The 16525-nt window shown below is 39.4% G+C and overlaps 1 protein-coding gene across 1 annotated transcript in view; it reads right to left on the bottom strand.

Annotated features, from left to right (window-relative positions):
• Window positions 1-403: 403 nt before the first annotated feature.
• Window positions 404-16525, bottom strand: part of PPP1R2C (PPP1R2C family member C) — a 31365-nt gene continuing 15243 nt past the window's right edge. The window contains 1 exon segment of the mRNA XM_017514595.2: window positions 404-1185. Within this exon segment, the coding sequence (XP_017370084.2) occupies window positions 404-1185 (782 nt within the window).

Below are 16525 nucleotides of genomic sequence, written 5' to 3'. Positions count from 1 at the left end.
CAATTAAACAGTAAATCACCCTAAAGTGTTTTTTAGCCTGAATATTTATCAGCCTAGATAATCTACTTTACCAATTATGTTTTAAATTTTTAACAAAACCTTTTCTACAACAGCTAGTACAACTAGAAGGGAATATAAATTAGTCCCCCTTCAAGTCTTTAACATATTAAAAAGCTATAGAATATATACATTAACCCATGGTTTTATAAAAAGCAACATGGTTGTATAAAATTAAAAGCAATATCAGGATCTGTATTGGTGTTAAATAATTACCAATAATATCAAGCAGACATTTCCCACTTAATCTATTACTCTCTAAGATTACCATTCAATTCTGCATTACAATTTAAGTAATTTAGTGCTTCTCGCATGCGCTATAGAAAACAAGAAGCAGTGTATTACATTAACAAGTTTTGTATTTCACAAACAATTGCAAGGGTGAAGCAGATATCTTCCATGCGTCGCATGACTGGACTTGCTATTCGTCGCTTAGAGGAGCTTCCTGTGATTTTTCTGCAGCAGTTTTCTCTTCGGCAGTGGCTTGCAGCCTTTCTTCACCGTCATCATCTTCGCTTTGCAAGTCTTTCGACATTAACTGTCTAGCTAATTTGATGTTCAATTCTTCAGTGCAGTGAAGCTTTCTTTTCACTTCAAACTGCCGTTGTTTCTCCTGCTTGTGGAGGAGAATTTTTTTCACGTATGCGTCAGTGCTCTCTGGCTCCTCCACTTCACAGCTCTGGTCTGAAGTATCAGTGGCGGCTAGTTTTCTAAGTAGCGCGTCGAGGGTCACAGCTTCCTCTCCTTCAACATCATACCCTGAATCTTCCTTATGGTCTTGCGCACTCATGCAGGAAGTGCTAGGCTCATCTTCCTTCATTAAACCGTAATCTTTGTAGGTTGCGCGGTATGTCTCAAGGATGCTTGATTCGTCCCACCTCTGGGATTTCTTCCTCTTTGCATCTTGAATATTCCCTCCAGACTGCTGACCGGCAGACGCCACCGAGGAACCCGACGAGCTTTTGTTTTTCAGGATACCCTTGATGGGCAGTTGTGAGGAGGTAGACGCTGAGGCTGACATCCCTGTGGAAACAAGGGCGTCGAGAGAGTTGGGCAGGCGAGCAGCCGCCAGGATCCCTCCGGTCTGAAACTGCAGCGCAGTCTGTCTAGGCAACAGGTCCCAACGCCCTAGTTATAGCACCAAGGCCCTGGTGTCACAAAGGACGTTGCGTATGGCATCACAATGGTCGCCGCCTCTGTCACCGCTACCATTACTGTTGCCATCCCAGCTACCGTTAGCTCTACCGTTACAACCACCGTTGCCTTTACCATCACCGTTGCTGTTACCGCTGACGTCACCGCTACCGTTACCATTGCCCTTGCCGTTACTGTTGCCATCACCGCTACCGTTAGCTCTACCGTTACAACCACCGTTGCCTTTACCATCACCGTTGCTGTTACCGCTGACGTCACCGCTACCGTTACAGCCACTGTTGCTGCTACCGTTGCTTCTGCCGTTACCGTGACCTTTAGCGCTACCGTTACAACTACCGTTGCTTTTGCCGTCACCGTTGCCGTTATCGCTGCGGTCACCGCTACCGTTACAGCTACCGTTGCTTTCGCTGTTATCGCTGCCTTTACCGTTTAACTTACTGCCTCTTGGCGCATGCTTACATCATTTTATTTTTCCCTTTTAAAAGAAAATATGGTAAGAAATACCCTTTGGATGCACATGGAAACGGGAAGCATTGTTTTAGAAACTTTTGTACACCCTATCTGCCTACAGGAAAGCTATGTAAAATGTTTCTCATTATGGGTCACTGTCAAAACTTTGAAAGCCACAACTTTGGAAAGATGAGAGGCCTCAGCTAGAAGGTGATGACCTTCTACTCCTCTCTCCTGTGCCCATCCACACTCTCCCTCCTCCTCACACACCTTGGTCCTCCTCTCCTCTCCCTGTCTTGGTGGATGACCCCAACATACAGCCACTTGCATCAGCTAGGAATCTGCATGTCCTCCTCAGTCCCTTCATGTTGCCCATTCCCTAATCCAGCCCTCAGAAGTGACCTAAATATTTCAAGAGGCTCATTTGATCTCTCCTGCCACCACCCTGTTTCCAACCACCATTTTCTGTTATGGCAACTTCACTCACAGCCATTGAACTGGGCCCCCATATCTCTTCCTGCTGCTGTCCAATCTCTCATCCACCCTCAAAACACCCATCAGATCTTCATCTCTCCTTCAAACCCTTCAATGGCTGCCCACTGTTCTTGACATAAAGACCCAAATTCAGAAGAAGCTGAAAAGTGGCTGTTATAATCTGCCCAGTTTACTCAGGCATCTATCTGGAGCCTTCTTCCTTTATATTCTTCCTACTCTACCTCCAGCTTTCTATTTCAATCTTCCAATTATGGGAGCATTCATGATCCTTCCTGTCTAAGAATTTTTTTGGGTTTTTTTCCCCCCAGGTTCTTCGTGCAGCCTGGAGCGCCTCTTCAGATTTCAGTTCAATCATCGTTGACTTTCAGGGGCAATTTTCTGACACCCCCTCTACCCACAGCAAATAGACCTTCCTATGCTTTTATGGCGTCTCTTATTCTCTGTGACAGCATTTGGAGTCATTTGTAATTTCTTACCTGTTTACACTAGATGACAAACATCAAAAGTAAAAGGAAGTGACAAAGACTCTCTCCTTTGACCAAACTTAATGAGGCTCCTCCAGGCCCTCTGCTCAACTAGGCCTAAACTTGGGCTTGTAGAATCCAGTTTGACCATGAATCCTACTAAGTTAATTTATTCAAAATTCCCCACCACTGGTATCTGACCTCCCTGAATAGCTGATCAAATTCCTGTTGGGTCAGTCTAGCAAGAATCCCCCTTAGCCCTGATATTTCCTTTTGGTAATTTTCCATTCACTGAGTCTCCACCCTGCCTTTTACCTACTCTTGTTGGAGTGGGTGTCAATGCCAATTTTTCTCCCCTACTGCAAGACTGACCCCATTGCAGTGTCGCTGTAGCTACTCTGATAGTCCTCCATGGAATAGAGTCTTCCTTACCATCTTTAACAAGTGTCATGAATAATTTTTTAACAGTTATGTTGACTGTGACTCAGATAAGATCAGATTCACCATTGGACCCCTGGAGCTCTCATCCAGAACCTGAAGTATGCACCTTTGAAACCTTTGTCTTCACTCTTGGCTGACTGATCAGGAATCCATTGGTAAGTCCACCTCTTGAGCCAGTGCTTCAGATGGCAGTCTGTTGAAGCATGGTGAGGATGCATTTTGATTCTTATGATTCTGAAGCTGGGTTAGTCTGCAGCTTTTTATGAAAGGCACCTGAGCCTCCTGCACACCAGCCTGGGTGACAGAATGAGACCCTGTCTCAAAAAAACGAAAAGAAAAGGCACCTGTTGGGCTGGAAGTCTTTCTTCCTGGCTCTTTGTTTGGAGTGGAGTTATATATATTCTCTGATTCCTGGTCCTGGTCCTGGCTAGAAAAATCTTCCTGCCCCCGACCCTTATTTAATTACTTCCTGGTTCTCTGGCCTGGAATATTTTCCTGACTCTTTTGTTTCAAGTAAGGATCCGCCCTATGATTACTAGGCTGGAAATTTTATTTTTCCTGGCTTTTTGTGAGGCCTCTCTTTTCTCTCTGTTTGATCCTGCTTCTCCCATAGAAACTGCTCAGTTGTCTGAAACTCCTCCTCTTGAAACCCTGCTCATACCAGCTCTGTCTACTTCCTTTCTTATTGGCATGATTTTGCTGAGGATTATTTGGAACTCCAATGGCCTCTCTGAGGAACTTGAGATCTCCTCAAACTGGCCCTTCTATGGTCTCTTCCTTCCCATTGCTTCTTCCTCTTACCACCTTCGATCTTCCCTTCTGCTCCCTTGAATTCCTTGATATGTTCCCCTCAAACCCCTGCCTGCTCCACTTCTCTGTCCACCCCTGACAGACATTTCCCTTCTCACTCCAGCTCAACTCCCTCAGGCATTTGAACTTTAATCCTCCCACTCACATCAGGGCCTCTCAAGGGACTCAGAGATACCTGAAAGCCACTATCTGAGGCTGAAAAAAAAAAAAAAAGGCTACTTGGAAACAGACTGGATTTTTTGTTTTGTTTTGTTTTTTTAGATAGAGTCATGGTCTGTTGCTAGGCTGGAGTGCAGTGGTGCAATCTCGACTCATTGCAACCTCTGACTCCCTGGTTCAAGCAATTACCCTGCCTCGGCCTCCTGAGTAGCTGGGATTATAGACACGCACCACCACACCCAGCTAATTTTTGTATTGAGATGGGGTTTCGCCATGTTGGTCAGGATGGTCTTGATCTCCTGACCTCATGATCTGCCCACTTCGGCCTCCCAAAATGCTGGGATTACAGGAGTGAGCCACTGTGCCCAGCCCAGACTGGATAGTTCATCTACTCAGATTGACTCTGGAATCATCTAGACATTTGCTTGATGTGCCCTCAGTCTCTGATCTCAAATTTAGTCTTCAGCCTTTATAGGATTACATATCAGGGCAAAAGAAAATCTTGGAGGTCCTTGGAGGCCTCCACAAAACTTCATAAAAAGCTGTAGCTCTTTTGTTTTTCTTCAGTCATTTACATTTTATTTATTCCTTTTAACATGTTCTTTCTTAAAAAAGGAGTAGGGGAGAGATAGCATGGGGAGAAATGCCAGATATAGGTGAAGGGAAGGAAAGCAGCACATCATGCTGCCATGTGTGTACCTATGCAACAATCTTGCATGTTCTTCACATGTACCCCAAAACCTAAAATGCAATTAAAAAATACATTAAAAATGAACAACCAAAAAAAAAGTTACATATATTATAACTGAGACTTTATCATATTCGTTTTTTTAACTTTCTTTTTTCTTTAAGTTCTGGGGTACATGTACAAGATGTGCACGTTTGTTACATAGGTAAACATATGCCATAGTGGTTTGCTGCACCTATCCACTCATCACCTAGGTATTAAGCCCAGCATGCATTAGCTCTTTTCCCTAATCTTTAGCTCTTATTGAGTAGGTAACCTCAATTTATCCCATTTTTGTGAGAAACACAATTCAGATAAAAATATAAGTGGAGATAAACCAGTGAGTTTTGTATTACTGTGTTACCTGATTCATGGCTAAAATTTTAGAATAAAAGCTGTAAGATCTCTGTTTGCATCTGTATGTTTATATATGCTTGTATGTATGCACGCATATTATGTAAATGATATTTCCCTACTTCCAGATGGTATTACAAATTAATTTATAAAATTCCTTAAAGGAGGAGTTATATTCAAATTAGCTTACAAGATAAATGAGACATAAATATTACTAAAACTCCCAGAAATATAGGAACTAACTCAAATCATTTTCAATTTCATATGACTTGGGTAAATCTTTGGGAAATAAGATTACTTTAATATTGTTGGTTTAATAAAAAAGGGTATATCTTCTGATTTATCAGTATTAAGGATAAGATGAGCAAACATATTTATTCTACCTGGGTTTTCTAATATGTTAACTCTACTAAATGTTTAAAGTTATAAAAATTATAAATTTAACCTAAGAATGAACAAGTAAAAGTGCAGTATCCATCACTTCATGTATACTAAGCACAGCAGTTAAACAAAAGCCCATATATTTAACATTTTTAGGTTTTTGATTTTTTGATGCTTGCCTAACATGCGCATGCTATCAAATTAGTTAACAGAAAAATAATGAAGTGATTTTTAGCCTTGCTTAATGTTATAATTATTATAACCTAAAAACAGTTTCCAAATATTTGGTAATGTGAAACCTTAGAGTTATCCTAAGTTAAATTAAGAAATAGATATTAATTAAGTAACTAGATCATTTCTAAGCAAGATAAACTATTAAAATACTACTAAATCTAAGTTTATGTTTATATACTTTTGGGTTCTTATTTTCATATGGAATAGAGAGGCTAAAATATATTTGGGCCGCTTAATAAACATGAAAAATTGTATTATAAAAAAATAACCTATACCTGTAAGGAGTGTGGGATGGTATATTCACGAAATTTGCTAATGTGCTCATACATAATGCTGGTATATGACAGACACGTCACAATTGTCCACTTCCTAGTTTTTTCTGCAAAAGGTGAACGATGGCTAAAAAATATTATCAATACATATATAATTAAAACCACTAGAAATAAGGGTGTAGGGAAAAAACTTTGTATACAAAACATACAACGGTAGTAGCATATGTTTTTAATGAAGAAAAGTGCATAAAATATGAAAAATGCATTTTCATTAAGGAAAAAAAGAGTCATTTTGTCCTGAAGTAAGATGAGTGATTGTTCCAAAATGAGAAAGGGGAAAAGAGTAGCACTGAAGCAAAATACATATTTTTTTAAAAGTTGTAGAAGTTGTGGAAAAGGAATTTTATGTGTGGTCAAGATGCTAATTTTTTGTAAGGATTTTTCTAAGCTCAATAATGTACTGATCCAAATCTAAAATTTGGTTTTCTCTCAGTTAAAAGAACAAAGTTTTCTTAAATTATTGTGAAAGATTTGTCTTTACCTGTTGAATAATTCATCTAGGAAAGAAAGATACTATGCCTTATGTAAATAAATTTCCTGTGCTTCATGTTGTCTTTATCACATATTTAATTACTTTCAAAAGCAAGTCTTTTCAATATTAAAAAAGCTAGGGTTATTTTTCTCCAGTATGTTACTTTCTATATTTACCTCTGAAATCTTTTATTGCCACTTTGATTAGATGGATAAGTAAGTATGTTTCATAGTGATCTGTAATCCTATTTAATCAAGTGCTCAACCCTTTTAAAATTTTTGACAAACTTCTCAAAATCAAATTCTAAATGATATCTTTTTGACTTGGAACTAACTGAGATTCACTAGAGAGCTCTCTTATTAAAGAACTTGTTCTTTCACCTTGTAAAAGAGAGATATTAAAGTAATTAGGTTTACTTCATAAGTTAAATTACATGAGAAGCACTATCAAATAAGAAGTGATGCTTAACCTTCTATAGATTATATGTGTATGGGTATAACTTATTAATATAAGTGTTTCAGAAATTGTATGAAATTCCTAAAATTTGTCAATGCCCTTACTGACCACATAATCAGTCACAACTGCAGTTATTATCTTAAAATGCTATATGCCACAGAACTAACCAAATTTCTTGTCAAATGAACTCTCTTCATATCTTTAATAATGGACATTTTAAGTCTCCTGTTGCTCACAGATAGTTTTTGTCTTACTCTGATTCTTCTCTGAAAGCATTTACAATCAGCTACAGGCAAGAAATTTCCATGATGGCATCAATTGAATAACTTTGCAAACATGCCACTAGACTGAGTAAGAACTTCCAGACTTAATGAAAAAACTGATAGACTGATAAAACTGCTAGCCCTAAATCAAGGAAAATAAGGATTTGCTACATGGGACTGAATGAACTAATGAGAATGTTTATACTTTTGTATACTTTTGTTATGAAATATTGCTAGTTCTTTAATGTTTTAGCTTCCAGATTCAAGGTCCCTTTTCCTCTTTTCTCTTAAGCTATCTATAACTTATAGCAATTTAGTAGACTATACTTTTGTCAACAAAAATGAATATTTATCGTTCTCTCTACCTTATCCCTCCAGAATTTGGAACCTCTTATTGAATATTCTTATTTTCATGGGAACATAGTTATTTGCCCAAATTCAGTAAGAATACGTTTTCCTTGTAACTAGACACAACTAGAGAAATTGGCTACATTACCAAAACTTTGACCAGAATGCCATATTAGGGAATAATGTGTATAGAATTAGCTTTAAAGAAATAAAGTTGACTTTATGGAGCCAATGCTTACAAAACACTCTTGGAATAACTGGCCTAGTACCTGGCTTACAGGGTTCCCAGCATTACAGGTGAGTGAGGGAGGTCACTTCCTGGCAGATTGTATGTGTCAGGGTTCTCTGGAGAAACTAAACCAACAAAAATAGATAGAAGATGGATAGATAGTTAGATAGATAGATAAGAAGAGATTTATCATGGGAATTAGCTTGCATGATTATGGATACCAAGAACCAGAAAAGCCAGTGGTGTAGTGAAGTTTGAGTTTGAAGGCCTCAGAACCAGGGGAGCCAATGGTGTAACACCCAATTTATGGCAGTAGGCCTGAGAACCAGGGGGATGCTGATGTAAATTATGGAGTCTGAAGGCTCAAAAACTAGGGACTCTGCTGTCCAAAGGCAGAAGATGGACTTTCCAGCTCAAGAAAGAGAGAGAATGTATCCTTCCTCTGCCTTTTTGTTCTATTCAGATAGGCCCTCAAAAGACTGGATGATGCCCACTCACACTGGGGAGGGTGGATTTAAATGCCATTCTCTTCCAAAAACACCCTCACAGCCATACCCAGAAATAATGGTTTACCAGCATCCATTAACCCAGTTAAGTTGACACATAAAATTAACCATCATGCAGGCCCAGGAACCTCAGGGTACTGTGGGAACCTCTAGAACAGAGGAATTCATATAAATCCCAAGATATTGCAGGCAAAATTTGGTAGCAAACTCTTGGCTTGGTTTCATAGCCTTGAGAAGGTTTTAAAAGTCTAGTTTGAGATTCCTTATGAAAAGTTCCAGCAAAGCAGACTCTAAAAGACCTATGTAGTTAATTACCATTCTTTTTGTATTTGTGTAAATAGGCCGGCCAAAGCTACTGAGATCAGATTTATTTTACAAGCAGGAATCAAAAGGTGGATGACTATAGAAAGAAATTTTGTTTCAGTGGAAAACTATAGTGCATCCATTACCAGATTATAGTCCTGTTCATTGTGTTTAGTTTTATTATCTCCCTGTAAACCGGACTAGATTCTGAATTTTTCTAGTTTTCTTTCTCAGGTTATAACTCTCCAAACTAATGCTTCCAATTTTTCTCCCACCCTCCTGCCTTGGTATCACTGAGATCTAAAATTACCCTTTCTATAAAGTCCTGCAAATTGAAACTAGGCAACTTGATATAAACTTCAAATGATGTAAACCATAGCAGATTATCTGTAGGTAATGATCTTTACTTCATACCTGCTGCTGTGTGACCCACTTAGAAAGTTTACTGAAACATTTGATGTCATCATCGAAAACATTAAAACTGCAAATCAAACCAAGAAATTTGTCATATTGCCACTGCTGTCCTCATTTCCCCCATCTGAAAATGTTTTGAGCTTAAGTCTAGAAATCTTCTTGACTAGCTGCTTACTGGATTCAACAACTGTTTGCAGCCATTAATCAGGATAATAATGAAAATGTCCCTCATTCAATGCCTGACTTCTTGCAGCATTCAGCAAATATCTGAATGTTTCTTCTTTCCTTGAACAGGAGGAGAATGACAAGGACTCTCTCCTCGACCTATCTTTAGTTAGGCTCCTTTGAGCCCTCTTGTTGATTAGGCCCAAACTTGGGCTTCCCTCTGTCCTTGTAGAATCCAGTTTGAACAAGAATCCTACTGTTCTCAGACCAAACCAAGGGTGGGGTTGCTTATTCTCACAGCCCAATAATGAGATGCAGGTGAACTGGGAAAGAAGAGAGTTTATTTCTGTAACCAGGTACAGGGAGAAAGTTGAGAAAATATCACCAGGCCAACTCAAAATTACAGTTTTCCAGAGCTTATACACCTTCTAAGCTGTATGTCTACACGTAAGTGTGCATTCATCTAAAGACATAAGTGAATAACTTTTTCTAATCTATAACTAAAATCTGAATTTTGAAGACCTTCCTTTGGAGCCTCAGTAAATTTACTTAATCTAGATGGGTCCAGGTGCCAAGGTGATTACCCTTATCTTGTTTCCTGCTCAATCAGGGAGGTTTGGGGAGTTCTTTTAGACCCCCACTAAAACTTTTTTGTGGATGTCTGGGGTGTTTCTTCAGGCCCCCAATAAAAACTTCCTTAATCTTGAATGGGTCCTGTTAAGAATTCCTTCATTACCTTCTCATGCTTCAAGGCCCAGGGAAGGCCTGGGCAAAACTCTTGGCGTGCTTTTGTTACCTTCCAGCCTCTGTATTAGGGTATTGGCTCTCTCAGCTTTTAATATTTAACTTCACCACTCAGTCAGTAATGAAACAGTTGTTAGGGAGCCCTGCCTGTTCAGCTGTTAGTTAGACCTGGCCTGTCACATTATAAGTTCATTTAGTGAAAATCCTCCACCATTGGCACCTGAACACCCTGAATAGCTGATCAAATTACTCATACCCCATTCTCCATATCTTGTCAGTCTGGCCTGCCTTCAGCAAAAATCCTGTTGAGTCAGTCTATAAAAACTTCCCCTTACTCCTGACGTTTATTCTTATTAATTTTCCATCCACTGACCACCCCCCCCATTGCTCCTTGGCTATAAATTCACACTTGTCTTTGTTGGTTTGGGAGACAAGGCTAATTTCTCTCCCTTACTGCAAGACCTCACTGCAGTTGTTCCTATACCTATTGTGACAGTCCCCTATTGATTAGTCTTCCTTACCATGTTTGATGAGTGTTATAAATAATTTTTTAACAGAAGGTTTCTGTTTTGCTCACTACTATTCAATCTTTATATCTGCATGACATGATGCTGTACCTGGCACATAGTAGGTATTACAAAAATGTTTCTTAAGTGAATCATAAATGATAGATGATAAGGAATTAGGAGAATGAGACTTTTGAGTGGAGGAAAAGGAGCTCCAGAGAGCTTACAGTCAGAATTTGTCTAGTCATTCCCATGGACCTATGTGGAATTTGGAGATTGTTACAAAGAGTGACTTTGGCACACTTTCTGTCCTTCATAGGCCTCATTTTTCATAGGCAGAAATATCCTTTGAAAAACAAAAAGAAAATTAAGATCCATTTTCACATTTTCCCCTCCAGGTAGCATTCACAAGAATTTTTTTCCTTCTGATAACATTTTGCTTCCTCTTCTCTCCCTCAAGGTTTTTCTGCATTTTAGAACACAAAAGCAAAAGCATGAAAGAATCATAAAACTTTGACAAGGGCCTTAAGCACCTTAAGCTCAAGTTGTCCTGTATTCTCTAAAGTCCTACTAACTTCAGGAACTCTGCAGTCACTTTAAAACTGTGTTATTCGTTCCAGAAAAAATGTATTAATAACACACTCTTTGAAAAAAGCTGTATTGTATGATGAGGGTTTTCAGGGATTCAAAAGCTGATATTCAAGCCTATAGGAAAATCCTCTGCTATGTCAGGAAGGAACAAACAAAACTTCATTATTCAGAAATATTTTGGGCTCCTCTTAAAAAGCCTAACTGAAAGGCATCACAGACCAACACACATAAGACTTGTCCTCCTTGGTAGTAGGCAAAATGGACCTATACATGTTAAGCTGTAAACAGGACGTTTAGGGAGACACCAATTCTAGTGCATTGGGATTTTGCCTTTGTGTGTACACAGCACCCACCCCCGCATACTATGATGTGAATATACAAGCTGCTCCATATGTAATGAGTCAGCCATCCTGCAATCCTTGCATTTTCTGAAACTCATCATTCAGTAGCACAATGGTAATTCAGGCTAGTGCAGGAGCACTGTGATTTTTGACCTGTTACATGGGTCACAAACAAAATCATTTAAAGAAAAAAATTAGGCATTGCAAATTGAGGTTACACATTATTTTAAAAATAATTTTTATTAACCATTGGCTAACTTTCTGCTTAATGAAAGTCACTCTAAGAAAAACCCAAATTTTGTGTTCTTGTCATCAAACTAAAAATTCTAAATCTAGTCAACACAGCAGGATATGTCTCACTACTACCGTAAGCCTAAAAGTTAGAAAATTATCAACCATCTTTCCAGCATACCACTTTACACAATTTACTGTTATTGCCCTGCTACAAGAGATGAGCAGATGTCTGAAGTTTCATTGCCCCACTTCTCTCTGCTCCCACTCCCCACATGCTGGGGTAAACTATACCTATGCCAGTCACTCACGCATTATATGTAATTTAGACATAGGCCTAAAAATTTCTACTTTCAGCAAATATTTAGTAGCCCTGTCTATTAGTCCATTTTCATGCTGCTGATAAAGACAAACCCAAGACTGGGAAGAAAAAAAGATTTAATTGGACTTACCGTTTCACATGGCTGGAGAGGCCTCAGAATCATGGCGGGAGGTGAAAGGCACTTTGAACATGGCAGGGGCAAGAGAAAATGAGAAAGATGCAAAAGCAGAAACCCCTAATAAAACTATCAGATCTTGTGAGACTTATTCACTACTGCAAGAACAATATAGAGGAAAGCCTCCACCCTACCACCACGATTCAAATTATCTCCGACCGGGTCCCTCTCACAACATGTGGGAATTATGGGAGGACAATTCAAGACGAGATTTGGGTGGGGACACAGAGAGAAACCATATCACCATCCACTATATTTCCAGTGAGAGAGCCTTTGTTGTAGAAAAAACAAAAACAAAAACACGTTCTTGTCACACAATCAGGAAATGTTAGGTATGCAAACACTTTAAAGGGTGAGGGGGAATGGAATTTATTGGGTGAAAAGGAAAAAAAAAACTCTCAGCAAATCAAGAGGGGTTCCTGTTAACAGGCCCCCATCTCACAGATTTAATCCCAGGTTACAACAGAGGAACAGGAGAGGCCAGGCTCCTCCCCACTGCAAATGGCACAAACTTTCCAAGGCTCCACCCTGTCCTCCTAGTGCACAGGCTGGTTGATATTTCTCTGGGAACCCCTTCTCACCTGGCTGTCTCATTCCCCCCTCTAAAGAAGTACATCTAACTGCCATTAGAATAAGGATAAGGAAGAAGACCAATTTTAATTGCTTTCTGATGACAGGGGGCGCTGTTTTGCGGAAAACGGCAATCAGACCTCCCTCAGCGGCCTATCTAAGGGTTCCCAGCAGAAGGGGCCAACATCAGAGGCTGCAATTGCATGACCATTTGGAGTTTGATGGCCTGCGGGCAGAAACAGACAAAGCGTTATTTAAAATCATGTATCAAAATGAAACAAGGGGAGGGGTAAAGACAGCTCAAAAATCTCAAGGCCTTTTACTGGCTTGCACAGGGAGAGGAGGCCAAAAGCCTGACTGGTAAAAAACTTTACCCTTTTGCCAGCATGTTGGGCCTCTGCGTTCCCCTCCCCTGAGCCCAATCCTAAGCTAACCAGTGTATGACTTGGGAAATTAACTTTTCCCACTTTGGAGGATGCATCTGAGGGGAGTGTCTTATAGTACAGAGACACAATTACCTATCAGTGAAGAGAGGACAGAGAAGGAAAAATGAAAAAAGAAGGTATTTTTTTCAGTGAAAAAAACCAGGGGTTCAGGATACATTTGAAAGGGGTACAGACTGAAGATGAATGGTTATTCATCTAGAAAGAAGGAAGCAGGTATCTCTGGTTCCTTTCTCTTCTTGGCAGATACCCTGGGTATGTGAGGCAGGGAAAGTGAGTTGTTCATCTTTCTTTCCACCATCCCTGTATCCCTGAGTTCTGGTGACCATGACAGGCTGCTACCCATGGGTGTTAAAGTGGCTTTCATCCATGTTAACAGGAGGGCCTAGTGAGTGGAAGTGTCTGCTCTTACACACATACACCCTATCTCCCCTGCTGTCAGTAGCCTTGGATTACATCGACCTCATTTATGCCATGGATACTAGCATGACTTTTATCCGTGAAACGGGAAGATTGGCTTAATTGCTAAGAATCAGCCACGCTCACCTGCATTGTGCCTTTTAACTTCCATTATCATCTGCATCCTAATCCCTCATATCCAGTTTTCTTTCCTAGGACTTTGATCTGAAGCTTGGAATTGAGTTTGGGACAAAAATGTGTCTCTGGGTGGTTGCATCGATTCCTTATCATCAGCTGTATGCTAATGTGAAGCTGTGGAATTGAGTCCTCCTCCAACAAGGGAGAGAAAAGGATGTCTTGTGACATTCCCAGATAACTGGTGGCTACAGTTATGCTTGTTCAGATTTGGGTGCATGGTGCTTGGCTTTGGTTAACTCCTTTGGTCTTGTCTTAGTCTCCCAAAAAAGAGACCTCTGGGTGATGGGCACCCTATTTAGTTCCATCAGCTGGCAGGATTTGCAGGATAATTGCTTGTAACTAGAATATTGATCCACATTTCTACACTACTCATCCCCCTGCTTTATTTTGAGATGGAGTTTCACTCTTGTTGCCCAGGCTAGTGTGCAATCTAGGCTCACTGCAACCTCCATCTCCTGGGTTCAAGTGATTCTCCTGCCTCAGCCTCCCAAGTAGCTGGAATTATAGGCATGTACCACCATGCCTGGCTAATTTTGTGTTTTCAATAGAGACAAGGTGGCTCCATATTGGTCAGGCTGGTCTTGAAATCCTGACCTCAGGTGATCCACCAGCCTCAGGCTCCCAAAGTGCTGGGATTACAGGCATGAGCCATCATACTCATCCCTTTTGTTCTTTCTCAGCTGCGGCCAGGGTTTGCTGGTTGGTTCACAGAAACAAGCAGGGTTAGTCTAAAATGTAGGCAAAAACTTAAAAATGACTAATGAGTTTGGAATTTAATGACAAATTATGATAAGTTTTGAAGCATAATTTCTGTCTCTTCAGTCCTCATTTTTAAAAAACAAATCATGACAAACAGGACTGAATTTTTTGCAAAATAGACTTTAGTAATTGGCATGATTATGTGCATAAGATGCAGCAAGAATAACTATTTTTACATAGGCCTTTTAGAATGGCTTTGATGGAAATCAATTCCACAAAGAATCTCAGATAAGACCATTTAAAGTGGTGCCCAGCCATGGATTTGTATCCTCAAATACATGCGAGTTCGGTGATCCTCTCCTCTTAAGGTCCCAGGATAAACTTGGAGTTCCTGGGCCTGTTAGAAAGTGACATTCTTTACTGAGCACAGGTCAGGAACCCTGTACAGGGACTGTGTAGGCAAGGGGATGAAGCCAGTTTTCCCAAGAGGTTTTTATCAGCTCTGCAAATTGAGCTTGACTCCTTAAAGGGAAGCACACCCTTCCAATCAAAGCCTTGGTAAAACAACCAGTTTCTGCAATTGTGTCCTGTTGCAAAAGAAAATGGATTCTTATTGCACTGATGCAAACAACTATATTGCCATAAGTTAAGAATATTCGGCCGGGTGCGGTGGCTCAAGCCTGTAATCGCAGCACTTTGGGAGGCCGAGGCGGGTGGATCACGAGGTCCAGAGATCGAGACCATCCTGATCAACATGGTGAAACCCCGTCTCTACTAAAAAAATACAAAAAATTAGCTGGGCATGGTGGTGTGTGCCTGTAATCCCAGCTACTAAGGAGGACAAACATGCTCCAAATTTTGTTCACAGGAGTATACCTCATCAATTATTAAAGGCCATAAATAGTTCAAAATAAGTTTCCTTGACTCGAAAAAACAAAACAATGATCAGCAATATTCCACGCAAAAGTCAAAAAGATTGCTTCAGTTTTCTGAGCTGAGTCCATTTAGTTAACTTTTGTTTTGTTTGATATTCGTGAACATTTGGGCTCTTCATAAATCCTGTACATTTTTCCTTTATTCCAATGTCACAATCTCCAAAGTTATCAGAAACCTATATTTGAGAGCACCTGTCAGAATCCTGTAGCTTATAATAAATCCACTTTTGAAAAGGATTAAAAAAAATTGTTTGTAAATAACGAAATGTCCAGGGTAGTTACAGTTAGAAACACAATTGACAAAGAAGTTTGGTTATCTCTGTGGTTTACAATAACTTAACAACCTTAACTATGATTGATAGCATATAGTTTAGACATTATACTTTTAGAAATCTCACGCAATTTTGGAACATATATTAGTAAATTGTCTTTCCTGATACTTGGCTTTTGGGTGCTTCAGAGGGCCCCTGAAGTATCCAAAAGAGAGGTAAACAGAATTATTTGACGTGTTTAGGTAAATGGGATTGCCAAAATTGTGTTCAATCTTATTTAGGTTATATTTTTTAAATTTGACTCACAAATTTTAAAAAAGCAAAAACCTTTTATAACCCTTTACCAATTTTGCTAAAGGCAAGATTAGTGCCTTAAGAGTACATTGCTGTGTTTTTATTTCAACGTTCAATTTACAGAAAAACCATATAATACCCTTTTGAATTTAGTCAATATGTTCATACACAGAATTTTTGCAAGATTAACTTTACAATCCTTCCACCACTTGTTTGAACTTTTACCTTTATCTTATCTAATTTAAAACAATTATTTAACCCTGGGCAAGAATTTACACTTCCATGCCTTTTAAATAATCTTTTACTAAAAACACATTTTACTGTTCTTATATACCTCACATGTAAATCTATTTCCAGTAATTTAAATTACATGTTATAGTGGTTACTCCTAGCAATTTTTAACTTTAATGTAAAAGCTGGTAAGTTGTTTTAATTACATGCTAGGTACAGCCAAGGTTTGACCCCTTCCAGCTTAATTAAGGGCATGGTTAATTCCATATGTCTTCAGGCCTTACCAATTGTGAAGCAGGCAAGTCAAATAGTTCTCAAAACCCAAAAAGCGGTTTCTAACCTTAAAATGTTTAGCAAAG

The sequence above is a fragment of the Cebus imitator genome, unplaced genomic scaffold (assembly GCF_001604975.1).
Source record: "Cebus imitator isolate Cc_AM_T3 unplaced genomic scaffold, Cebus_imitator-1.0 Scaffold528, whole genome shotgun sequence".
Taxonomy (NCBI): Eukaryota; Metazoa; Chordata; class Mammalia; order Primates; family Cebidae; genus Cebus; species Cebus imitator.
Note: the sequence above shows the minus strand (reverse complement) of the source record. Positions and strands in the feature narration are given on the sequence as shown.